Source organism: Megalops cyprinoides, chromosome 19, assembly GCF_013368585.1.
Source record: "Megalops cyprinoides isolate fMegCyp1 chromosome 19, fMegCyp1.pri, whole genome shotgun sequence".
NCBI classification, from domain to species: domain Eukaryota; kingdom Metazoa; phylum Chordata; class Actinopteri; order Elopiformes; family Megalopidae; genus Megalops; species Megalops cyprinoides.
In genome coordinates, this window is record NC_050601.1 from 5,331,641 (window position 1) to 5,357,276 (window position 25,636).

The 25,636-nt window shown below is 47.6% G+C and overlaps 3 protein-coding genes across 4 annotated transcripts; 1 reads left to right on the forward strand and 2 right to left on the reverse strand.

Moving 5' to 3' along the window:
• Window positions 1–228: 228 nt before the first annotated feature.
• timm29 (translocase of inner mitochondrial membrane 29) lies at window positions 229–2,211 on the reverse strand. Its single transcript, XM_036553425.1, has 2 exons — window positions 2,119–2,211; window positions 229–1,374 (listed from the first exon to the last, which is right to left on the reverse strand). Exons 1-2 carry the CDS (start codon window positions 2,207–2,209, stop codon window positions 695–697), a joined length of 771 nt encoding a protein of 256 aa, XP_036409318.1. The 5' UTR covers window positions 2,210–2,211; the 3' UTR covers window positions 229–694.
• Window positions 2,212–2,673: 462 nt separating this feature from the next.
• yipf2 (Yip1 domain family, member 2) lies at window positions 2,674–8,513 on the forward strand. Its single transcript, XM_036552865.1, has 9 exons — window positions 2,674–3,119; window positions 3,646–3,704; window positions 3,985–4,127; window positions 4,495–4,575; window positions 4,875–4,962; window positions 5,440–5,556; window positions 6,043–6,209; window positions 6,325–6,507; window positions 7,289–8,513. The coding sequence occupies exons 2-9, from the start codon at window positions 3,674–3,676 to the stop codon at window positions 7,394–7,396; spliced, it is 918 nt and encodes a 305-aa protein (XP_036408758.1). The 5' UTR covers window positions 2,674–3,119; window positions 3,646–3,673; the 3' UTR covers window positions 7,397–8,513.
• A 1,058-nt stretch (window positions 8,514–9,571) lies between these two features.
• carm1 (coactivator-associated arginine methyltransferase 1) lies at window positions 9,572–24,836 on the reverse strand. Of its 2 annotated transcripts, none has more exons than XM_036552482.1 (16): window positions 24,587–24,836; window positions 21,636–21,758; window positions 20,862–20,968; window positions 18,780–18,884; window positions 18,454–18,564; window positions 18,019–18,196; window positions 17,601–17,691; window positions 17,160–17,241; window positions 16,207–16,292; window positions 14,846–14,935; window positions 13,670–13,807; window positions 13,361–13,450; window positions 13,111–13,223; window positions 12,456–12,533; window positions 11,729–11,797; window positions 9,572–11,123 (listed from the first exon to the last, which is right to left on the reverse strand). In XM_036552482.1, exons 1-16 carry the CDS (start codon window positions 24,726–24,728, stop codon window positions 10,984–10,986), a joined length of 1,743 nt encoding a protein of 580 aa, XP_036408375.1. In that variant the 5' UTR covers window positions 24,729–24,836; the 3' UTR covers window positions 9,572–10,983. The 2 variants fall into 2 exon arrangements, with proteins under 2 accessions (XP_036408375.1, XP_036408374.1); XM_036552481.1 differs by having other exon boundaries at window positions 21,636–21,761.
• Window positions 24,837–25,636: the final 800 nt, after the last annotated feature.

The window sequence follows — 25,636 nt, forward strand, 5'->3', positions numbered from 1 at the left end:
ATGGGATGTTGCTTGAAATCACTACAGATCCATGCTTAACTAGGGCACATCTCACAAATTTTCCCTGACAGCACCCAGCTGTATCATAGCACGCAAAGTTATAGCTGTATGATGCCCTGGATAAGTGCTATGCTAAGTAATTAAGAACTGCACTGTACCAAATCATCATCAGGCGAAAAAGATCATGACACCAAAACAAAGAAGCTGGAGTACTGCACCCAAGTCTTTTAATTACGATCACACACTGCATTGGAGACGTCACCAGCCTGGCAGGCTGGTATACAAATACAGTCAGGTACAATGAAGACATTTTTTCAAGTTCCATCAGTAAAACAGCAAGGTTTCCTTCTCTCACTCTTGTGTGTGTGTGTGTGTGTATATATATATAGACACACACACATATTTATGCACTTTATATTTTATATCTAATTCAGGACTGTTAACAGCAATGTCTCAGCCACAGTACAAAGTGTGTCTCAGTAGCTGGTGAACCCCTAGAGACAATCATTGTCAAAGCAGATCAGAGACCTACTAAAGCAAGGCTTTAGTCCAGAGTTTTGTGCTGAAAAAATAGAGATGTTCTGAGCTGAGGGGGCAGACATGATGACAGGTGCTGTCTCTCTCACACAGAACTCCCCACTAATGTTCTCCAGAGACAGGCTTGAGTGTGTGTGTGTGTATGGCTGTATGTCCATCACTCTGTCACGACGGTGCCTTTTGTCTCTGTCTGTACATCTGTCTGTGTCTGTGTGTCCTGCCCTGCGCTCTCACTCTCCGCCTGGTCAATGACCTCCTGACTCATGATCAGCGGCTTCCACGACTCCTCGTGTAGCCTCTCGTTCTTCTCTGTCTCCTGGGCGGAGGGGGGCGCCGTGGCGGCCAGCGCGGGGGGCAGGCGCTGGAACTCCTCCTCGTTCACGTCGTAGTCCTTCATCTTGGCGTCCAGGACCCACCAGCGCCCGGCGAAGCCCACGTCCAGCACGCGGTCGGGCAGCTCCCTCCAGGGCACGGACAGGAAGGAGCAGCGGGCCTCGTACAGGGTGACCGCGGGGTCGTAGTCCGCGCGGTACGCCAGCGACGCCACGCCCAGGCTGGCGTACCGCAGCCTCCCCTCATTCCTGAGCCGCACCAGGCTCTGGACGTGGCCGTCCGACGTCCCGTTGCGTATCCACGGAGACAGCAGCCCCAGCTGATTGGCGGCCTCCAGGAGGGAGGTCTCGAAGGAGGTGTCGTCGGGGTTGGTGTAGTAACAGGCCCAAAGCCCTCCCAGGAGTCCGATGTAGGCGGAGGCTTTGAACGGGCGCTCCCATGAGCCGACCACCACCTCACGGCACGCTTCTTTGTAATCGCCGAGCAAGCTGCGACACCACACAACTGATTGCGAGACGAGAAAGATACTGTTGAAGCTTATATGGACACGGTACAGGCAAAGACAAAACCTTCATGACTGTGTGTGTTAGAGAGTGAGGCTTCAGGAACCCCAGATGCGTGGAGCTATCACGCGTTTTCCGTGACTCACCAGTTTAACCCGATCAATAGCTTTTTGGTGAAGCCTTTTGGCTCCTTCAAACAAGTCACTGACTGACAGCACGTGGCGACTCTATTCATTACGAGGTTCACGAAGCATCACTAACATCGCAGCTCTCCTCCTTGTATAGCTACTTCAACTTGTGCGTCAACACTAAAATGTAGAGGAAATCGGACACTGTAGAAGGCTTTCTTCCCCAAAATATAGTCATTCTCCGTCAATAACTTCCACAAACATTAGCTACATAAACCGGTTCGCAAACATTATTCTTGTGACAGGTAAGGAGCTACATAGTAAGCTAGCTAGCACATTAGAAGTTAGCTTGGCTTTTGGCTAGAAAACGTGTTCATCAAGTAAACCATTGACAGTACACTAGTACATCAATATGTTAGTTCCGCGGATAAAACTTATGTTTAGCTGGCGAGGAAAATGAATGAACCTTTCCATTTTAGCGTCCGGCACCTTGTAGATAAACTCGTAGTTGCCGGCTACAGTAGGCTACTTGGCAGGAATTTAAACAGACACACTGAAAAACACTGTTGTTGAGAAATATACAACTAGCTACGTAGATATTGTTAACTTCGCCTCACCGATTCGTTTGTTTTGCAACCTCTCCCACCGGGTGCCCTTGCTTTGCGCAGCGGTAGAGCACCACCTTCTCAGCACACACCGAGCAGCCATGTTCGCCGTACGACACTCCCCAACATAACGGAAATTCAGCTTGAAACGGAAAGAAAACCCGGAAGGAAAAAATGCGGCCATTCTGGTTCAAAATGAATGATAGAAAGCAGTTGGATTCGCCCATCATATGCATTGACGAAATGTAATGTTAGAGCCAAAATGTAACTACTCGTGGAACGGTTTTAATATTTTTGTTCCGACAGGGAAAATGAATTTGAACATTCGTTCCATTTACACGTAACATTCGTAAATAAATCGGTCATAATTACATCAGTAGAGTATTACCTGCTGACAGTTTACCAGTTTATTGAAACTATTCAAAAATAAAAAAATGTAGAAATTAAAATAAGCTGATTAATTATTTAACTGTCTAACCAGCTGTTACGAGAACAACTAAACACGTTGCTCCAACACTAGGTAGCTATACCCCGGCTGTACTACGGTCACATGATAATTACGAGCGTCTCCTGAAGCTGACACAGAAGCTGCTGGCTGGCAAAGGTGACGTGGAGCAAGATATGGATGTTGAATTTAACTGTCACCCTGCATCTCAACGCAGAGGGCTAACAGTACTAGAAACTAGCTATTCAAGTTAGGATAATTTCGATATTTTGTTATAATAGACAGCGAAAAGGCAGCGATACTGCCAACCAGCTAGCCAACCTGTGCAGTATAAGTGCTGACTACCTCACTGCGGATACAGGAGGTAGAGTTCTGCAGTAGCGAGTTTTGATAAATTACACTTCCTAGTCACTTCCTAACTAATTCAGTCTGCTGAGACAGCGATCAGCCGGGGCAAGGTGAGCGAGAGTCTCCAGGTGGAACCGCAGAAGAACATCAGCGCTGTCCGGAGAACTTCCGCTGGGCAACTAGCAAGCGAGGAGGCTTGCTAGCTACCGTATCTTACTGTGTACGTAGACCGTCGTCTCCGTTCCAGCTGTGTCACAGCTGGCCTCATTAATCGTTACCGTCAGCTGACACGCTGAATTGTACTTAATTGTACTGCCATTTTGTTTCACCCCTAATTTCCCGAGATGTTTGTGAAGCTTTTACATCACGACCACATACAGATTATAACGCTATACATACTGTTTCTAGACTATTTGTTAGTCTGGGTTCCCCTCTGCTAACGTAATCTTACTTTGCTAATGTTTTCGTTGTGAATCACTGCCAACCGGTAATTATGTAGCTAGCTTCATACAGGGGAACTACAAACTGACAAGCACGCCATTACGATACTTTATGGGCTAGATAACACCTAGTTGTAATAGCTTACTTCATGTATGTCAGGCCAGTTGAAGTCAGTAGTCACCAAAGACAGTTCCAGCAGTGAATTATCAGATTCCAGTTGAAATCGAAGTAGTGAACTGTAATAATAATTGCATATTATATTTATCCGTTTCCTTGTGTACAATCACTGTATGCGCAACTACTAGCGTCAGGGGCCGTTTATCCAGTGTGGCCATGGCGACTCCAGATGACCTAAAGTTCCAAGGTGGGTGGCTACTTCAAGATCATTGAAATACTGTAAGTTGATGTAATACACGGATACAAGTAGTTTGCCTTTTTTTTTTTTTTTTTTTTTACAAGAATACATACTGTTAGCATGGGTGCACAATGCAGGTTATGTTTCAGTGTCTCCCAGTTCAGCAATTTAATGTATACATTACTCTGTCATTTCTGATCCTGCCATGTTCCTGATCACTGTCCCTCTTTGTGTTCCCTGTACCTCCCTCTCTGTGCTGTCCTTTGTTACACCTCATCTCCTCCTGTAGAGTTTGAGGAGGCAACAGACCTGCTCTCTGCCGACCCCGGAGCCACAACCCTCAGCGTATCCAGCCCTAGTACAGCCCCAGCTCAGGGGGACGTCAAACTGGACCTGTCAGAGGACGATGAAGGCCAAGAGGAGAATTCAGAGGTTTGTGAGGGGGGGGTGGGCTCATTTCACCCATCTTCATCTGAGAATGATTGTTTTATTTATTGTTAGCATCCCTGTTTTTTTGTTGGTCTCTGTTCATGACTCTTTCACCTTCTGTCATTGATGGTATACTATAGTGGTCCTCTGATTCTAGCTCCACATATATGACACGGTGTAGTTTAGTATATTGTAGGGTTTTCCTTGCCGTCTTCTTCATCTTTTGGAAGACACTGTTCACTTCAGTAATGATAAAGCTCTTAGAAATCTACAGCTGGGAATGGTACCCAGAAGTTATGCTTACTGTCTTAGCACCAGAACACATTGTTTTGATTAATGCATAAATCCCTGGTGTTTGTGTTGCTTGTAGCTGTTGGGAAAGGAGAAACAAACCAGTGGTTTCTGGACCTTTGAGTATTACCAATCATTCTTCAATGTGGATACAATGCAGGTACTGTGTATAACATCTCACACACACACACAGCTGAACCAAGGGTGCCCTGGTATAAGGGCTACGCACAATCAGTGTGAGCTAGTTGTGTCTCTTGTGAAGATTTGTGTGGTGCTGGTTCAAGGGATGGGATCAAATTTAGCTTCGGCAACACAGGCATTGCCTGTGATGTACACAGTCGAACATCTAGACCACTCAGCATTTGAACATTCCGCACTTGCTGACTGCTACGTTCCTGTTTGTGGAGGTTGTCATTGTGCAGGGTGTCTGATTGGTTGATCATGTGTCATGTGATGCAGGTTCTGGACAGGATCAAAGGGTCAGTGATGCCTCTGCCAGGGCGAAACTTTGTCAAGCACCACATTCGAAATAACCCCGACTTGTACGGTAAGGAAGTGAAACTCAGTAATTCTTATGCATTCACGCGCCAAACCGGTCGCATTGAGGGACAAGCATGCAATTTTGCAGTATGCCACTTCATAGAACTGTTTGTACCACTCCCAGCTACTATGCATTGAACAAACTGATGTGTGTGAACAAATCGAGACGCTGCTCTCCGTGGCAAATAGTATGATTAAGTGAGTGATGATGAGTGAGTCACTGATAACACATTATAACTCTATTCGTTTTAGGGTTTGGGAAGCCTCAGTCTCTCAGAGCCTGCTGACACCCATGTTTTTGGCTCTGTGTTATTCATCTTACCAACCATGTGACATATTTGTGGAATTGGGTTTTTTTGGAGTAGTTGTGGGGTATGAACCAACCAGTTTACCCCTGCACTTGTACACCCGGGGTGATAGCTGAGTATCCTACCTGATTTTGGCTGTCCTTCATGGATTATAGTCTCCTTCCCCTCCCTTCCAGGGCCCTTCTGGATCTGCGCCACACTGGTCTTCTCTGTAGCCATCAGCGGGAACCTGTCTACCTTCCTGAGCAAGATGGGCGACCCACACTACCACTACCGGCCACAGTTCCACAGGGGTGAGGGAGGAACCTCTGAATCCACTCTTTATCCTGTCACTCTGTGAAGGGACTGTCTCACCCCCTTATCCCTCAGTCTGTGGCAGGTGACTCATTACATTTCATTCATTTAGTATGTGCTCTAGTCCAAAGTGACTTCCAGCCCAAAGAGAACAGTAGTGTATCCATCCAAATGAAATGGGCAAAATTACATTAAATTACATCTAGCAGACACTCTTGTCCAGATCCCATCATGTTACAGTTTTATCCACTAATACAGCTGGATATTTTTTGCAGTAACTGTGGGTTAAGTACATTGCCCAAGAGTACGACAGTGCTCCAGTGGGGATTTGAACCAACAACCTTTTGGTTACAAGCCCTGGTCCTTACCACTACGCCACACTGCTGCTGAGCTCAGTATAATTCACCCACTATTAGAAAAATATCTTGAGCAGCCTCTGCATATGCGCTAGGATGACACATTCCCTGTCTGTCTTTGGGTCTCAGTGACAATCGCAGCGGTGGTTGTGTTCCTGTACGCATGGCTGGTGCCCCTGGGTGTGTGGGGGTTTCTGACGTGGCGGCAGGGGGCAGAGAGGCAGACTGGGGGATACTCCTTCCTGGAGACAGTGTGCGTCTACGGATACTCGCTCTTCATCTACATCCCCACTTCGGTGAGTGTAAGCCACAACCCCCCCCCCCCCCCCCCCCCCCCGGGATGTGGTCATCCCCCCCTGCTCTCAGCTCCGTCACAAAACAGGTGGCCCATTCTTCCCCGCTACCCCACAGGTGCTGTGGATCATCCCCTTTGATTGGCTCCAGTGGCTGTTGATCCTGGTTGCCATGGTGATCTCTGGCTCGCTGCTGGTCCTCACCTTCTGGCCAGCCGTCCGTGACGACACCAAGCTAACTGCCTTTGCCACCGTGACGACCATCGTTGTGCTGCACGCTCTGCTCGCTATTGGCTGCAAGGTAAGGCACAGCCTGTAGTAGCCTAGTTTGGCTCCTCTGATTGTGGTTTCCTCTTTTGTCAGGTACCTTAAAACTTTCTTGTCAACACTGTTATCAAACCTAAACATGTAAAAATCAGACCTGCTGGAAGGAACGGTTTTCAGAAATCTGTGAACCCCCGCTTAATAAGCCAGTAATGAAATACTGTATATTCAAATAACCCCTTTCATGGACCTCAGTACTGCACAGTGAGGGAAGTGAATGTGACTCGCATAAACTACTGCCAAGGTGAACCCCCCCCCCCCCCCCCCCCAGGGTGATGCAAACCTTTCAATGGAGACCTCATCCAGATATGAGCAAAGATGGAGACGGACTAGCCAGTTAAACTGTGGGGTGACCAGGTGGCCAGATTGGGAATTCAGCCAGGACCACAGGACATCCCAGACGATAAAGACTGATGGGATCTGTAATGAACACGGGGTGACAGGATCCCATTGCAACATGTCTTTCAAAAAGCAGCGTCCACCAAACACAGCAGTGTCCCGATCACCACATTATGATATTCGTTTTTAATCTTGGTCCAGAGAGAACACTGGCTCTCCCACAAGCTCTCCCAGTGCTAACCCCACTTAGCTTCTGTACTTTGACAAGAAAAGTCTACCAGATGGTACGGCTGCTTCCATACTGAAATGCTCTAGGGCAGAAGGAAACCTTCAAAAATAGCCCTTTTACACAAAGACTGAAAATGATACCATTGCTTGTGCACTATTTTAGCCTAACTGCAGTACCCTCTCTCTCCCAGATGTACTTCTTCCAGACGGCCGTGCACACAGAGTCACCCTCCCCTTCCCTGGCCCCCTCCTCCTCCAACCACACAGCCGCACTGACCAGCGCAGTCAAGTCACACTGACCACGACAGCAGGAGAAATTTCAGGGTGTTGGGGGCGTGGCGATGGGATTTGGGGCTTCACAGAGCTATATTGTATATTGCAATAAATCAGATGTATATTCTGGTAACACTGAAGGACTTAAAAAAAAAATATTAAGTGCATAATGTACATACGGATGACTGAGGTTTGATGTAGTAACAACTTAAGGGTTGCAAAACACAACTCCAGTCTAGATATCTCTATAGGGCCTATACCAACAGCGTCTCATTTGAGTAACTCTTTTCTCTCCTAATGTTTACATGAAGTATGTTACCTGTAAGTATGATTTATTAAATGTGAATGTCACTGTCTTATTTATTTACTTGTCCAATGGCTATTATTTTCTTTTGTTTGAGTCTAGGCTGCTTGGCATTCCCTGATATCATCAGTTCCCAAACTATGTCAGGACCCTGGTAGGTCACGAGATGTTTTTGAATAAGCACATGCTGTCTCATACACCTCCAGACATTGGCACTAATCAGACAAAACAATGCACTAGCTAGTGTACATGCAGTTATATTCAGATATGCTTCAAACCATATTTTATATGTTACGATATATTTTTTTGTGTGAGGAGGGTCACAAAAAGCGAATTCACCCATGAAGTAGGTCCTTGGCTTCAAGTTTGGGAACCCCAGCCCTAAATGAATCTTTAGTTTAGCGAAGCCCTTCTGGGGTATCATGATTCCTTGCGAGCAGAGTTCAGCTATCAGATATCCCAGTGAGACTCCGTCTGGTGGTTTCACAGACAGTGCCCTTTGGAGAAGTCCAGAAATGGAGGAGTGTGAAACCACGCCGGAGTTGCGAAAGCCGCTAAGTCACAAGTGAGCTCTGATGACTGAGTTCTGACATAGGCCATGCATTGTGACATCACTGATGTGTACCCTGAGTTAAAGGCAGCAGTTTTTTGCTGCAGAATAGATGGACATGGCAGGATGGGGAAAGGATACCCAATCCAGCATGGGCCATTTTCACAAACAGTGACTTCATAGGACAACCTTCTCATCTACTGACATACCTCGCTGCTAATCCGGTAGCTGTCCGCTGCTCATGTTTTGTGTCATGTTTGTGTCCATCACAGATTGGTTTTGATTTGTTTCCGAGAATAAATGGAGAATGGAACTTTGTGTTTGGATTGACTTTGATGGGTCATTTGAATATTTACCTGTCTGGAGGGAGAAGAGGCATTTTCTGTTATGACACTGGCCCAATGTTCTAGAGAGATGACTGATTCATAGTAACAAGCCAAATACTGAAGGGGGAAAAACGGGCACAGATCACAGATTTGCTCACTGGCTATGGGCTTGCTAAGTCCATAAGGAAGCAGACCGGAAATGTATACTCCCACTTTCTATGGAAAAACAATTACATGATTTGGTCTTGGGGGTTCATGAAAACTGTGTCTGAGCTCGAGGCCATCCCTGTCTATCCCTGAACCCATGGTGCAAACCAGGCCGACAAGCTCCCCTCGGGTCATCATAGATCCAGAACGCCAGTGAGAGGGCTCACTCTGCTGCTGTAATAGCGCCATTCTTAACACTCTTGGTAGGACTCCAGCGGGCTGCACCCACAGCCCTCTGATCTAAGATAGAGCCCTCTCAAGGCCAGTACGTCAGCACAGTTCCCTGAGTGCCAGAGACTAATGCCTAATCCAGGAATAAAACAAAGCCTGTTCAGTCAAAATCCCCCCCAGACTGTGAGGTGGCTATGCCTCTGTATGGCCTTGTTTCAGTTTGGATGTATCTGGTCCTGTGAATTACTGCCTGTCCTTATAAAATAAAGCCAGCTTTCACATGTGAAACCAGCACCCCAGTCACTAATCCCAGTCTTGACAAGGCAACACTGAAGAGTTGTCAGCGTGCAAAGGGTTTGCTGTATTAAAACTGTCATAATGTAGATTCATTCACAGATCTGTGATGGACGTTTTAGTCATCACGGTAAGCTCTTTTCAAAAGGGCGTGTGTGTGTGTGCGTGGGCATGCGTCAGTGTTTGCGCAGCTGCAGAAGATGACATTTTTGAGACCCAGAATGCAATGGAGTACTTGATGCAAGGGGTCAATGCAAGGCACCGGGGTTGAGGAAATTCTCCACCAACATTTAATTTGTTCCTTTTTTTGGCTTGTTTTTTGGGTTTCTTTTTTGTGAAAGAAAAAAATAAAGACAAAATTTTACTTCTACAAACTAACTGAGACATTTTTTTTTCTTTTAAAAGTTGCTTGATCAAAATGAGTATTGAGTCCAAATGTGTGACTGGAAGCAACGCATAGGTCTGTTTCAGAGTCTGTCCATAACTGGGCGCAATAACACTGCCCGTTTTGGGAGGGAAGAGCAGGGGCAGATCTCTGGACTCTAGGCTGGTGAGGGGAGGGGGACGATGTGATCTTACTGCCCCTCTCCCCCCGCCCGGGGTCAACACACCAGTCTCACAATCTCAAACGCACGTAAACAGGCAAGGCGGGTAGGGGATGTAAACAACGATACTGCCGATCCAAAGGTCTCTCCTGCTCCCAATCCACAGTAGTGTCCGTGAGTTCTCACTGTCCGAGCCGCAGCATGGGGTCTCCGCCCACCTCGCAGAGAGCACGGCATGCCGCAAATCCTGATTGGCTAGAGCCCCACTTCTCTATGACATCATCAGAGCCCACTGGCTGACTGTTCCGTCTGTCAGTCAGTCAGTTCCTGTGGTGGTGGTGGTGGTGGTGGTGGTGGGGGGTGGGTAGGGGACGGCATAGATGTTCAAACACAGTTCAGAGATACTGTCCAGCGAGCACCAGCTCAGTCACACCTGTGCATACTAAAATGACAAACATGCTGGCGAGATGCATCTTCAAAACTCAGGATACTACTGGCAGCTTTTAACTCTAAACTTGGCATGACAAAACAAACAAAACTGCAAACTGTTAAAAGACTGCGGCACTGTACTAATGTCCTTGCTGCTCGAGTCTTTCGAGTCGTAAATCCAGATATGGAAAAAAAGGACGATGATATGCTTTGATATGCACCCCCCGGAGGCAGTGGTGGAAGAGTCTGAAGCTGCTGAAAGCCTTGGAGAAACATCTGGAGCAACAAGACCAGGCCTGGGGACAAAGGATGGGCTGGAGGAGCAGCAGCAAAGGCATGGGGGTCATATTCCAACAACAGGAGCCAACACTTCCTTCTGTCCAGCTGTGCAGCGCGTCAAGTTCATTTTGGTGCATCTAGTATATGTGTGTGCGTGCACGTGTGTGTGTGTGTGTGTGTGTGTAAAGCATTAAAAACTACATAGCTGAAACAGGCCGGTCAAAAAGAGCACACGCCCATAAGCCAAAGTCTGAGTTTGTGCCCTTCAACTCACTGACAGAGAAGCGGCGCCACCTAGTGGCCGTCGCGAGAGTGACACAGCAAAGTTGCAAGAGGCGTGGGTGGGTGTGTGGACAGGTGAGGTAAGAGAGGAAAAGCAGTGAGGCAGAGAGAGAGAGAGAGAGACAGGAGCACAGGAAGGCGTTGGGCAGAAACAGCAGTTCTGGTTTTGGTTTGCTTGTTTTGGCTGGGGTCAGCTGGGAGCTGCAACCTGCAGGGTCAAAGGGTCTTAACTCCCATAGTGCATGGTGTGGCTGGGGACGGCCATGGGAGACGCCATAGAGATGGCGGGCCCCCCCATTGTGAACTGGCTGTTTACGGGATAGTGGGTGCTACTGCTGCTCTGTCCTGATTGGCCGGTCGTAGCTCCTGTGGAGAGACAGACACGATTTTAATTCACTTCAAACTACTTATTTCAGCTCCCCCTCCCAATGCCACGTGCATAATTTAAATCTGATATAACTAATATTTGAACATGACATGGCAAAAACATTAGAGTGAAACATGCTGAATAGCTCTTCATGACAAACATCATGAATTTCCACAATATCAAATTCTGCTGCCTATTTTATGTGTAGTACTGTGACATGTTTTGGTTTCTGTGATCTAATGACTGATGTATGGCAGTATACATGGCTTCCCTCGTCTAGTCAGTTAACTTAGGTTAGACTTGAATAATGTTATGCTCAGACTCACTGGTCTGGGAGTGTTGTTAGCCTGGTCTGACACTGTTGCTCATTCAAATCGAATGGATGCACTTATGTTCTATTGTGCTGGAAGTCGCTCTGAACAAGAACATCAGCTAATTAATGTAATGTAATGTAAGCCAAGGACCCTCACAAATCAGCCTCACAACCTGGCTTGGGAGCAGAGCATAGGGCCCAGGCTGGAGGCATCCAGGCCACAGAAACTGAAGTCACAGACTCCCCCAAGCCAGGCTAAAGACCAGGGTCTAGCTGCGGTTTGAGACTCACCCTGGACTATTCCCGTACTCATGATGGAGCCAATTCTGGAGGGAGTGTGGTTCACGATCCCTGTGTTCACTGAAAGGGGGAGAGAGGGAGGGGGTCAATCTCACAACCACACAACAAAATCCTAGTGAACAGACATGATCTGCACACACACACACACACACACACACACACACACACACACACACTTACAAATGCCCCATATTAAAAAAAAAAAAAAAAAAAAACTGGTCACTATTCACATCCATCCGTAGTTATTTTACATATATATAAATCTATGCAAGTTTCCCTGACAGTATAGAAAGTTTCAGAGAAGGAGCCCCAGTGGTTGGAGGTACTAAGTGGGCATGGCCTCAATAAGGTTGGCTGTGCAACCCGGCAACATTCCTCAGGTTAGTGTTTCTCAGAGCTCTTGCTTTAAAGCAAGCAAAATCACAATGTCACAGCAGAAAACATGTAGCCAATGGAGCTGGTCAGGCAATTGGCATTAGAGCTGCTGGTGGCTGTATTTACAACGACACTTATCCACTTGTGAAGTGGCTGCTTCCCATCATTGTGTAAATGTATACTGGTCACTAACAGTATGTATAGAGTGGTTCAGACTTTGTGCCTGAGCGTGTTTGGGTATCAGTTGACACCTGGTAGCCATGTCCACCTTTGCTCTGATACTGCATCTGTAAATGAGGTAGCGTGATGTTCTGTGTCAATGTGTCTGCCTGTCTGCGCTTACCGAGGGGGATGAGGTTGTTGTGGGACGCTGAGGAGCTGCTGCCGATGACTGTGCTGAGGTCATAGGCTGCAGGCATCCCTGAGAGAGAGAGAGAGAGAGAGAGAGAGAGAGAGAGAGAGAGAGAGAGAGAGAGAGAGAGAGAGAGAGAGAGAGAGAGAGAGAGAGAGAGAGAAAGAGGGAGTAGCAGGGAGGGAAAGACAGGAGGAGAGAGGGGGGAGGCAGAGAGAGAGATGGGAAGTAAAAGCCAGAGACAGAGGACAGAGGACAGAGGATGAAGAAAGATGGTGGAGGAAGATGAGGATGAGAGCAGAGGGGGAAGGAGAGAAACCATTAATCATAATACACACGTGGCAGATGGCAACAGACAAGCAGTAGGGCCACAAATAAGATGCGTGATGAATGTGACCAGCTATCTGGTCAACGCAGCACACTGCGGACTCAGGCTGCAGTGTGACACACATTCTGGTATCTGTGTCTCCCTCCGTGACTGCATTCTCACTGTCTGTCTGTGAGTGTGTGTGCCTTCCATGAGAGTACTCGTGAGGCGTGAGTGGGAATCTGCCGCGTGCGCCTGCGTGTGCGTGCGCAGTGCACTGGAGCTGGTGCTGTATGCCTATGTGTGAGTGTGCATGTGTGCGTGTGAGCTGCTGTATACCTGACACAGCCATGCCCTGGTTCATGTTGTAAGCCCCCCCCGTGTTCCACATGGACTCTGAGGGGGAGGTGTAGTGTGAGCCAGGGGGAGGTGCAGGGGAGGTGCCCGTGTACCTGCGAAAACACACAACACGCAACGTCAGAGGAGGAGGGGGAACAGAGAGCCCCGCTGCTCTCTACCACCCCTCCCCTCCCTGAATGGGACAGCCCAAACCTCAAGCCAGGCAGCTCGACGGAATGTACCAGCCCACCTGAAAAAGGGGTTCTTCAGATCCAGAAGATTGGTGGACTTGGAGCCTGTCTGGTCAACTTGGGCCACGATACTGATGTCGTAGCTCTGCCTGCAAGTGCAGGAGAAGAGGGGTTGGCATGGGTGAGGCTGACACACACACACACACACACACACACACAAACACAGACACACACACACACAAACACAGACACACACAGGCACACACAGGCACACACAGACACACACAGACACACACAGACACACACAGACACACACAAACACACACAAACACACCACACAGACCTCACCTTCATGAGGTGACACATACCTCTTGTTGGCGATGAGCAGGGCGGTGCCGGACAGCGTGTCCCCTGCCTTGGTGAAGAGAGGGGACTGCAGCAGGCAGCGCACCTGGTACCAGTGGGTGAGGGGCTCTGTCGGGGCCGTGGACAGCCACACAGTCATCCTGTAGAGGGCAGCAGAGAACCAGGAGCAAAAAGCTACTTTTAAAAGGAGAGTTCCAGGTCAGGATCTATAAATGAACAGGACTCATGGTATACACAGACATGTGAGTGAAATCACCTGTAACATGTTTGAAAAATGCTGTTCGCTGCAGCTCAAGTGCTAGCTCACATCCCGCAAAGCATGACGGGACCAAAGGTTCTACGTGAACATCCCTGGAAATCAACCGCTGTCTGTCCGTAACGCACACAACTCCTCCTCTCTCTGTGCTAAGGTCTCTGCTTGCTTAATTACACAGAAAGTGTGAAATGACCTACCACACTATTCCATACTTGGTGTATTTGAACAATTCTTTCTCCACATCTGTGACTGCTCATATTTCAGACAGAAAGCCTGCATGGTTCATTCCGGCCCGGAGCTCCACTGTCAGTGAGTTTTTGCTATGCCTCAGCAGTTTCCAAGTCACCATTCTGACAAGTCACCCACTCGGAGTTCCAGGTGGAAATCCGCTTGCTTGAAACCTAAAATTGCTTGAAACCTCTGAAGCGGTAACTACCTGCCACTAAAACAGACACAGCCATTATGCTGCACGACCAGTCTCCCTCACCTCCGCGGGCAGAGGAGCACGGTCCAGCGGGTTTAATAGAGACCGCGCTGAATCATGGACGGTCGTGGTCCAGAGAGCTCGACAGGCTTATCTATATCCCTGGAAGGCCACACATTTCGTGGTTTTCATAAGGCATCTTTTTCTTGGAACGCCATGCTCCAGCAGCTCAGATAAGGCTGTCTATTATTGCCAGCTTTTCCCGCACAAAAAGCAGAAGGTGAAACCCGCTCAACCAAATAAGACAGATTCTAAAAGGTCCAGGGCTCCTAAAGCCCTGCTGTAGCAGGAAATGGAATCCTAGCGACCTCTGATGGCCAGAGTTCTAGAGCCTGTTCTAGAACCCTGTAATTAATGGAGGCGGAGCTTGAGGTAAATGACCCGGCAGTCATGAGAATCGCACACCGATTGGTTGAAAGTTTGCACGTGTGGACTCACACTGAGCCGATGAAGGCCACATCAAACCAGAAGGCCAGGCCATGCACCAGTCCGGAGTGGATCATGTGGAACTTGAATGGGATCTCTATCCTGTGAGGAAGAGAGGGAGAGAGAGATGGAGACAGGAGGGAGGAGTACGGGAAAGAGAGAGAGCGAGCAAGTACAAGGAAGAGACAAAGAGGGGGAGAGAGAGAAGAAAAGTAAAAAAGCAAAAGTTATATAATAAGTACAAATGTCAAGGCACTTAATTTAGATGCACATCCAACAGAAGCCATTACATTTCTTAATTATCAAATACCTCACAGGCAGGCGTGTATGTTAAGTGCAAGCAACTCTGGCATTCAGAGAGGAATTTCCCCACAAAGCCTTAAAATCACAGTGGAAATGAGAAAAGGGCAGCGGCTGGGATTGTGCAGAGAAAGGAACACCCAATCCAGCTGCATTACGGTACCCGAACTGAACAGGACGTGTTGGATTTTGGGGTAGGTCGTATATTTTGTGTTTTCATTCTGTTCCACGGCCCTGTTTTCATTGGAAATTCCAGCTCAAAGCTTTTAAGTGCTTGTGAAACTAACAAGGGATCAGCTGTTATTAACACCATTAATGCCCCCCCACCACACACATACACAAACACTGCAGCTCTTTGTGTGAATAATGCCTCACTGAAAAGAGCTCTGCATTCACTGGGTTTTGGTAAGTAAACTAGTCAATTCTATTATTTTAGAAAACATATAAGGAAATGCTTTTCTTGATGTATATGGATAATAAAGAAAAAACTCTCTTCATTTATGTTAATAACAAAGACTACTACTCCACGTAAAGAGTAAGCAATCTCAAAAACCAAATAATGACCTGTCTGTTGTGGACAGTTTTTAATTCACTAGTTCATTTTAATCACTGCAGTAATGGCCTGTGGTAAGCACAGGGTTGCCATGATGCCGTTACTGATATCACCATCTGAAGTTGAGTGCAGATTTAAATACAGCCATGTGTCGCTTAACGTCCACGATACGTTCTGTGAAACAGGACGTTATGCGATTTGGACATTGTGCGAACATCACGCTACATACAGTATATGGTATACTATGTGCTGTACCATTATATGCCTGGCAACGCAATCGCTTTATTTCCATGAGACATGAGATACACACGTTGTGTGCGGGAAGCGTTGCCTTCACTATGTCCGGTTACGTCCGCTACGTCCCGTTCTGCGATCGGGATCTTTTTTCACTTTATTATAACCTTATGGGACTATGGACGTATACGCGAACGGATGTTAAGTGGCGCATGACTGTACAACACATGGCTGTACTGTGTGGGATCCTTCTAGAAGGCATGAGTGCCTGAGGTCAGACACAAACCTGTACAAATCCTCTTCTTTGGCCTCCAGGAAGTTGACTGTGTGTTTCACAGACTTGGCCATTAGGATCCGGATATCAAAGGTGTCCTGAGAAAGGGAGCAGAGAGGAGGAGGCGGGCACAGACAGTGTGAGGGAGTGGAAGACAGGAAGAAATAAGGATGGAGGAGGGAAGAGGAAGAAACGGCAGGGTGCATATTACAACACAGATAAGATTTACTCTTCCTTTTCTTAACTCATGTTATAGACATTTCCGTGAATTAGAGTATGAATTGTGCGCCTCCGGTCTAGGGCTGCCACACTACAAGTGGATACAGTCCACGCTCAGACAGGCACAGTGCTGCCACCACCAGGCACAGGGCAGACACTACAACAGCAGCACCCAGAGCCAGACGACACCTGCATCTTTCTCTCCCAGTGGAGTAACACTGACTCAGGTACAGTGTAGACCTGGACACCTCATTGGCACTGGGGGACCTCCAGGGTCCATAGTACTTGTTCTCAATCTGGTCCTGGTAAACAGGACCAGGTGAAGGCGAGACTGGAGTGAGTTTGGGGACTGGCGCCATCTGCTGGCGATCCACCATAGCATTTTGGACTTCATTTACAGAGTGGTTCCATGGTTGCTTTCTCTGTTACTGGATTATTATGCCTGTGCATTAATACTCAGGAGTGACAAAAAAGCGATTTCATCCCTTTGTTCAGAAACGGAGTGAAACAGAAATGCTAGTGGCCTCTCAGCTGAAATGATACTTCATGCCAACTTGTGCTGGACAAGCACAAAAGTGTCTTCACATATACATAATGCACTTACATCTAGTGGGTAAGCCTCCACTGCATGTATACATGTAAACATATGTTCATGGAGCACATGGACACAGACACACAGCCACACACAGCCACACACAGACACACACAGACACACACACACACACACGGCGCCCCCGCCTCCTCACCACAATGGGCTGACGGAAGTACTCGTCCACTGCAGCACCGCGCAGAGCGGAGAGATCCACCCCGTGGAAGGAGGGCTGATACCTGGGAGAGGAAGAGGAGGACAGAGGAAGACCCTTTGCTCGATTTAGAGGTTCATGCTTATTTCTCTACAGTGTTCAATGCAGAAACTCATTCGCCAGTGCTGCATTAAAACGGCTTTCCTTTTATTTTGCAAAGAGGCCAGCGACAGATTTAACAAGTGCCATTCAAGTGTCACACTGCCTGGGACACATTTCTCTTTATACACACATTAAAGATTCCTTGGCTACACTTTACTTCCTGTGTCTGAGGCCTGGCCCAGGTCTACTTCCTGTGTCCCTTTCCTACCCTCGCCCTGCTTCCTGCACGCCTCTGCTACCCCGGTTCCATTTCCTCCACGTCTCCGTCCATCTCAAACTCACCAGAAGTTGGCCTTGGTGAACTGTTCCATGTACAGCTGCTCGTCTGTGAAGGGGGCCAAGTGGACATCTCCTATGGTGGGGAACAGGTTTCCTAGATTGCAGAGATGAGAGTGTTAGTATGTTGTCCTGATTGAAAGAATGTTTATTTTGGTAACAACTCTGAATTTACCTCCAAAGCATGTGCCATTTTAAACCCGATATAGAAACATGGCTCTGCTTCAGAATCGGGAGCCAAGTGGATTTGCATGTAATTCTAACATATCCAACAACAGCTTGTCTGGTAGCACAATGGTGGATGAAATTCATGTTAATCGCTGTATGACACAGTCAGCCCTGTCCCCAGGGCTCAGCTTCACAGCAGTGGCTGTGCCTTACTGGCTGGACACAGCAACCAGGTGCATGCTGGGAGGCTGCTTACCGTGGGGCTTCAGGAACTTCTTGGCGTGCAGGTAGCTCTCCAGCATGCGCTCGTTGAACAGCATGTAGCCCATGGGCTCTGAGATGATGATGTCCACCTGCTCAGGTAGAGACACCTCCTCCACCTTCCCCGGGATGACCACCACCCGGTCCGTCAGCCCGTTACTGTTCACCAACACCTGGCGGGGAGAGGGTGGACAGCTTAGAGAGACGGAGCGTGTGGGTGAGTGAGCGCTTAAAGCTAAGGGGTGTTCAGGTCTCTGTACAGTAGCTTACAGCCTACGAATGTGTGTGTGGGCATTTGAGTGTGTATGTGCTTATGTGGCCGAACTTAAGGCTACAGTGTGTGTGGGTTTCTGTCCGGCATATGCGCTTGAAAGTGTGGGTGTGTTTCTGTGTGCCTCTGTGTGTGTGTGTGTAATCTGAGCGTGCTCACCTCGGCATGCTGGGCCATGGTGCTGGCCTCCACAGCGTAAACTTTCCTAGCTCCGGCCTGAGCAGCAAAGAACGAGAGTATCCCAGAGCCACATCCTACGTCCAACACCACCTGAGAGAGACAGAGAGAGGGATGGAGAGGGGAAAGAGGGAGAGAGAAGAGAGGGGGGAGGGAGAGAGCAAGACAACAGAGCGATCAAAGAGAGTGACAGTGAGTGAGTGAGGTGTATGTAACACGCAGGGGGCACAAGACAAAGCAAGCGTGAGCATGAGAGGGTTGAGAGGGAGAAGCCAGAGAACCCTCCAGGGCCAGGCCTCGACCGGTACCTTGTCCTTGAAGTCAGTGTGGTTCTGAAGAATCGCCCGCTGATAGGTTCCTGTCCGAACGTAGTCCTGCATCATGTTCTGCTGCTGGGAGAGGTAGCCATAGAACTGAAATGGAAAAATGGGCATGAGATCAGCGATCAAGGGTTGGAGCGATCGAGTATCAGTCAGGCAGGAAACTTCTTCAGCCAATGTCTGTGACCGCAGAATCGGCTATTTGACCAATCTGTGCGTCAGTCTCAGGATGTCCCACACTTTGATATGTATGCTTGTATTTAAAAAGGTGCAACGGTTCAGCACAGTGGTAAGGTGCAGGGCTCGTAGCGGAAAGGTTGCTGGGTCGATTCCCTGCTGGGACACTGCCACTATGCCCTTGGGCAGAGTACTTACCCCAGAAATGCCCCAGTAAATGTCAGGTGTAACTTGGTAACATGTAAAATTGTAACCCACGTAAGTTGCTCTGGATAAGAGCATCTGCTAAATGACAAAGTGAATATAATAATGTAAAACCCATCACACTGTAGCCTGTAGCATCTTACAGCCAGTGTTTCCACACTACATGAGCTGCCTTCACCTTAGTGTGAAAGGGCTTCACCTGTCAAACTGCTAGCAACAAGCTGGCTTGGTGGAGAGCCTCTCCTTCTACTACGAGCTTCCAGTGTGAACGCTAGCGAACTACCAGCATTTTTACATAACATATATGCTATGAATGTAACACAAATGCCGGTCAGATAAGCCATTCACAACAGTCAAAAATCTTGCCATACTTCCTTAGCTACCAATACTTCCTGTTTGTATAACTGAAGGTACACTTTGCACTACATACAAAAGCTGCTTCCCACTTCGACAGGCCTAAGCTTGATAACACCAACGCCTTCTGGTTAACCATATCCCAATGCATCTTAGCACTTCCTGCACGCATAACTTCAGCTCCTGCTGTTGTAGCACATGAATTGCAAGGTACACTTGGATCAACAGAGGAAAAAAATGTGTCAACATTAATGCCCTCCACTTTGAAACCTAATAAGGCATTGAGCGCAAAATGTCATATCTACTTACAAGCAACTTTGCCTAATGCAATGTGAGAGGTACCACACCAGCTAAGTGCCAATATTTCAGAGGTGACAGAGACAAGAGGCTGAAGCCAGCCTTAAATGCTGGTAAACTGCCAGCTTCTTTGATGCTGCTTGATGTGAAAGGGGGTCATATCAGGACGTATGAGTATCACTGCATTAATTAGTGTCCTCGTAATCCACACGTCCACTGGGTCAGTCTGTATTGCCAACATGTTGCTTATACACTGGTTTTTCCCGTGTGTCAGATGGTCAGACTTTGTGTGGTGCATCTGGTCAGCGTGAGTTGAGCGTCTGCCTTTTTGTGGAGTGTATGTGTGGCATTTTTGTAAAGCATATACAGTGGTGTGTGTGTGTGCGTGCGTGCGTGCGTGCGTGCGTGCGCATGCAGTGATGCCAGGGCAGCAGTGCAGCATAGCGGTAAAGATCAGGGCTGGTAACCGAAAGGCTGTTGGTTAGAGTCCCCACTGGGACTCTGCTGTTGAATCCTGGGGCAACCCAGAATTACCTCAGTAAATATCCAGCTGTAAATGACTAACATGGAAAATTGTAACCTATGTAAGCCACTCTGGACAAGAGCATCTGCTAAATGACAGTAATGTAATTCTCTACCTAATTCTCAGGGATAGGAAAGTGATTTTAGTGGAGGAGGCAGTGTTGTGTAATAGTAAGGGCTCGTAACCAAAGAAGCCGCTGGTGTGATTCCCCGCTGGGACACTGCTGTTGCACCCTTGGACAAGGTACCTAACCCAAAACTGCCTCAGTAAATATCCAGCTTTACAACTGGATAAAACTGTAAGTCACTCCGGATAAGAGCTAAATGACAACAATGTAATGCAACGTGTGTTTATGTGTTTTATGTATCTAGCATTATAGAATGTGCGTGATATGCACCTGGTGTCTCAATGTGAGACGTGTGTCATATTACTGTGCGTGTGTGTGTGAAATACGAGCCTGGTATCAGCGCGCTTGATACATGCTAGCACAGCAGCCCACTGGCGGCGTCAGTCACCTGGAAATACTGCACGGCGGACGACTCCTCCGTTCTCTCGCTGAACGCCGACTGCTCCGTGCTGTGCCCCCGGCAGTTCTTCAGGATATTGTAGAAAGAGGTGAAATCTGGTGGGGGACGCACATTAAGGCAGTGTGACGGGGGGGGGTTGACGGTAGCACAGTGGTAAGGAGCAGGGCTGGTAACCGAATGGTTGCGGGTTTGATTCCCCGCTGAGGCACTGCTGTTGGACTTTGGGGTCTGCTACATGACAACAATGTAATGCAATGTGGAGAGAAGGACCACATTCAAACAGGAGCTGAGCGCAGTCAGACTTCAGAACAGAAACGAACAGGCCGTGAAAGGGGGACGAACCACCACAGAGTGTGACTTTAGTCAGGCGGGAGGGTGGTGTGAATGGGGGGAGGGAGAGGAAAAGGAGAGAAGGTGAGAGCCAGAGCAGAGTTCAGTGCTGCACAAACACACAGAGAAAGGCACAGACAGGGACAGGCCCACAATACTAAGGACAGACAGAGCAATGCAGGCCTACACATAGAAGAGGGCAAAAGCAAGGGAACAGGAGGAGAGAGAACCACACGCTGACGGAGGGTGGGGGCAGGTGATGGACACCTGGTCGAGGAGGAGGAAGAAGAGAGAGAGAGAGAGAGAGAGAGAGAGAGAGAGAGAGAGAGAGAGAGAGAGAGAGAGAGAGAGAGAGAGAGAGAGAGAGAGAGAGAGAGAGAGAGAGAGAGAGAGAGAGAGAGAGAGAGAGAGAGAGGAGAGCTCTGCGTTTACCTGTGGGAGAGGAGAACTGCAGCAGGACGCTGTTGCAGCCCAGGGTGATGATGAAGGACTGCTTCCCCACGCGGCTGCACTCTGTGTCCCGGGATATGGAGCACTTGAACACACATATCTCCTCTGCTTTGGGGAAGGATGGCAACAAGACATGGGGACATCAGTGTCCACATGCAGCAATCACACACTGTTACAAACCCCCCCCCCCCCCCAAAAAAAAGCACTGCTCGCCTACTCTCTCTCCTTCTCTGACTCTCTCTCACACACAAACCAATAAGACTTACACACTAGACAGTGGCCATAAACCCATGCAGAAGACACTCTGGGACAGAGCTGTCGTATCTTGAAATAATTCTGGAACTTTTCCAAACGCTTCCATTCCAACCGTATCACAAGTGACAAGGAAGGTTTCTCACACACAACCGAAGGCGACAGGTTTGTCCATTTTATTTAACAGGCAATAAAAGAGCGGGTGCCACAGTTTTCCAAGGGGTTACGCCTTTTTCCAATTCACAACTAAAGCTCTTCCTTTATTTGCCCTGCACCCGTTCCTCCCGGATTTGGACCAGTGTGCCGCCAGTCAGATTAGCCTCATGTACATTTGCATAACCTGGTTTAGGAAACTCGAATAACACAAGGTCCACTGTGCTCAGGAGCCTCAGTGAAACAGAGTAAATAAATGATGAAGAAAAGGGAAAGCGAGAGGTTCGGGGAGTCCGACCACTCTGCTGCGCATGGGTGCGCACGCTTTCAAAATATTTAAAAAGCAAGGGGTTTCGTCCCCTTCCTACTCTCAGGAGCAAGAGACACAGAAGCACCACAGGTCACACAAACGGACGTGTTGTTGCCGACACAGCGACAGTTTAGACCACCAAATAAAATTGCCAGTTTCTATGGGGTTCAGCTCCACCAAACTTAACACAGGTTTGAGAGCTGAGAAACGGCAGGCACTCCAACCCTGCCCGCCAGATGTGAACAGCCTCAATTCTTTGGTAAGAAAGAAAAGAATTTATGCAAGGAGATTAATCTAATAATATTCTAATATCCTATTTTTCCCTCCCACAGAGAGACACAAGAACCCCTACTTTGCACTTACCAGCCAAGAGAAACAACTAGTCAGCCACATGTGTGCTCACTACAACACTTTCAAAAAACGTGTGAACTGTGCTTTCAAAAGCACACGGGACCATCTCGCCTGCAAGAATGCTAGCAAACCAGTTGTGTTTGCCTTGTCAAATCTGGGGTCAATCTGGAGAGGCACACCTATCATACATTAAAAAAAGATCATGCCAGAAGTTTCATAACAGCATAGCCCAAATATTATATAAAGCTATCCACATTATTTTTTTTCCTTGCTTGGTTTTAATCCGCAGGCGCCATCACCACACATTTCAATAAAGCACCGTGGCCGTGTCATGAAGCATTTGCGATTTTATTGTGTTATAAACACACTCATCCACACCGGTCCAGAGACTAAGGACTGTGTAAAAAAAAAAAAAAAAAAACTTAAGACTGCTAAAGGGGCCGTCTGTAATCGCCGTTGCGAGGTTTCTAGCTAACTGCCTATGCTGTATTTAAAGTGATGGTATAGCAATATTAACTGAACAAGATGATCAAGAGCCGAGGCTTAACAGAGGGCCTACGATCACACCGCTGGATCTGACGCACTGGAAAACTTCACTTTGCCACACATTACAGAGAAAAAAAAAAAAAAAAACACCCCGGCCAGTGACTTTGTTTCCCCAAATCCAAAGGGTTTCGTATCCGCATGTCGGCGGCAGACTCAAAGAACCGAAAGGCCCTTTCCTTTCACATCTAGAACATCAATGCGTCATTCGCGTCCAACAAAAGCCGTAACTAGTGAGCGCGCGGGCGACCCAAAGAGCGAGGGGGCGCGGGAGGGGGGGGCATCTTACCATTGTTCCCCACTGACCACGAAATCGGAGGGAATATAACATGTACTGCTACTGCCATCGATACTTCTGACCCACACATGTAACATATTCATCTGGCTAGCAGCAGTTAACGCAGCTGCTCAGAACGCAGTCCCACGACGCTAATCACTCACTCAGCTAGCTTAGCTATGAATGTGCGCAACGCTATCAGTGTCTTAACTAGCTAGATCTAACGCGTGGTTAGTGACGGGGGTCTTGGGATCAATATTAAACGCGCAAATTACTAAGAAGTGTTAGCTCGCAACTTTAAGTTAGACAGCTGGCTAACCGGCGACACTTGTCTAGAAACGGGCTAAAACCAACTGCATCACTCACTTTAACTAACCAGCTATCTATCGACTATAGTTGGCTCAGGGTGTCCTTTGAATGCGTATGCTTGACTTTTGTTTATTACTGCGACATAACAAAATGGCTAACTAGCACAGATTAACTTCACACGAGAACCACACTACTAGATAGCGTTAGCTGAATGGCTAGTTGGCGCGTCCACCGGTTTGCCTTCACATGGCTTATATTGGTTTTAACATCAATTTAGCAATGCAACGTTGAGTGGTTTTGCCAGTTAGCCACCAGTCAAACTTAAAATTGACTTAGCTACACTATTAGTTAATATTGGCTATTTATCCAACAATATTTAACTAACGTCAGCCATCCAGTCGGTACAAGAGAAACGAGCGAATAAAACGTGGTCAAGAACGTTGACACACAACCAAATAATCAACGTCTTCGGTTTCCGGACCACATAGTCGCACTTCTTAACCCATTCTGGGGTTACTGGCTGTGTAGTGATTGCGTAAGTCTCAATAAAGCAACTATTAAATAATGAATAGGATGTCTGTTGTGGGGAAATACCACTTAGATCTGGCTAATTGTGTTATCTAGGTGTGCGCTTTGCACCAACGCGCTGAGGAGCAGCGGGACGAAGTGAAGAGGTCTCAGCCAAACTCAGGAGCTCCAACCTGGTCGGAGAAAGAAAAAAACAGCGCAACAACTCACTGTTGGTGAGGCTGATCAGGGCCGCGTCTTGCGTGGTCTTCACCTCCAGCCGTAGGGGCTGCTGCTCCGAATGTCTCTGTATCTCTCCGTTCGCGTCTCCGATCGAGAGGAGCCGCACGCCGGGGAACACGGACACCGCCATCTTCGACTGAGGGCAGAGACAGCGTGCGACACACTCATCCACTCTCGTTTCTCCTTTCGCTCGCACACACGCATAAACGCCGCGGCGATACTCGCGCAGATCCGAGGAGGGGAGGGCTGGCTACCTGCTGCCACACGCTGGCGAATCAATGCAACAGCAGGTTTCAACTCGTACTCGCTGAGATCTGTGCCTCCTCTAAGCGGAGGAAGGTATTCCTCTCAATTTATCGGGCAAGGCTCCCCTCGTGTTCACTTTAAAAACGAACTAATTGCCGCTGTGATGAGTTAAATGCAGCACAGGATAGTTGTTCGTATTAAAATGTTTGCTCAGGAAGATCAAACCAGCGGCGAAGCTCTAAGAGTCATATGTCTAGGCATGAACTGCACGTCACATGGTAGAAGACCCATATAAGTTAAGTCATTTATTTCTCACACCGTACATTGTCTCTTTTGTACTGTAGGTAGCTCAACATACAGCTAGGTTTGTGTAAAACTGTTACATTTACTCACACCCAGCAATAGACTCAGAGCCGCATGCATGCACGTTGCAAATGATCAGAAATAAACCTACTTCGAATTTATTAGGTATTGTTTTATTATTATTATTTTTTTAATTCTGTTATCATTCCATGTCCATTTGAACAAAATTAAAAAAAAAAACACGTTTGATGCAAATGTATTTATCTGCTTTTGTTGCACAAAATAAATAAATAATTGGTGGATGGAATCAAAGAGGGTCCTTGTTAATATTTAATTTTGTTTTTAATTTTATTTATTGCAGTTTGTGGCGATTCGCTTGTCAGGGGGGCTACACTTAACATTATTATATACTATTTACTTACTGCAATATTACTAGTCACGTCATCACAGTATAAATATAACTAGCCATCTGTTATGGACAGCATTGGT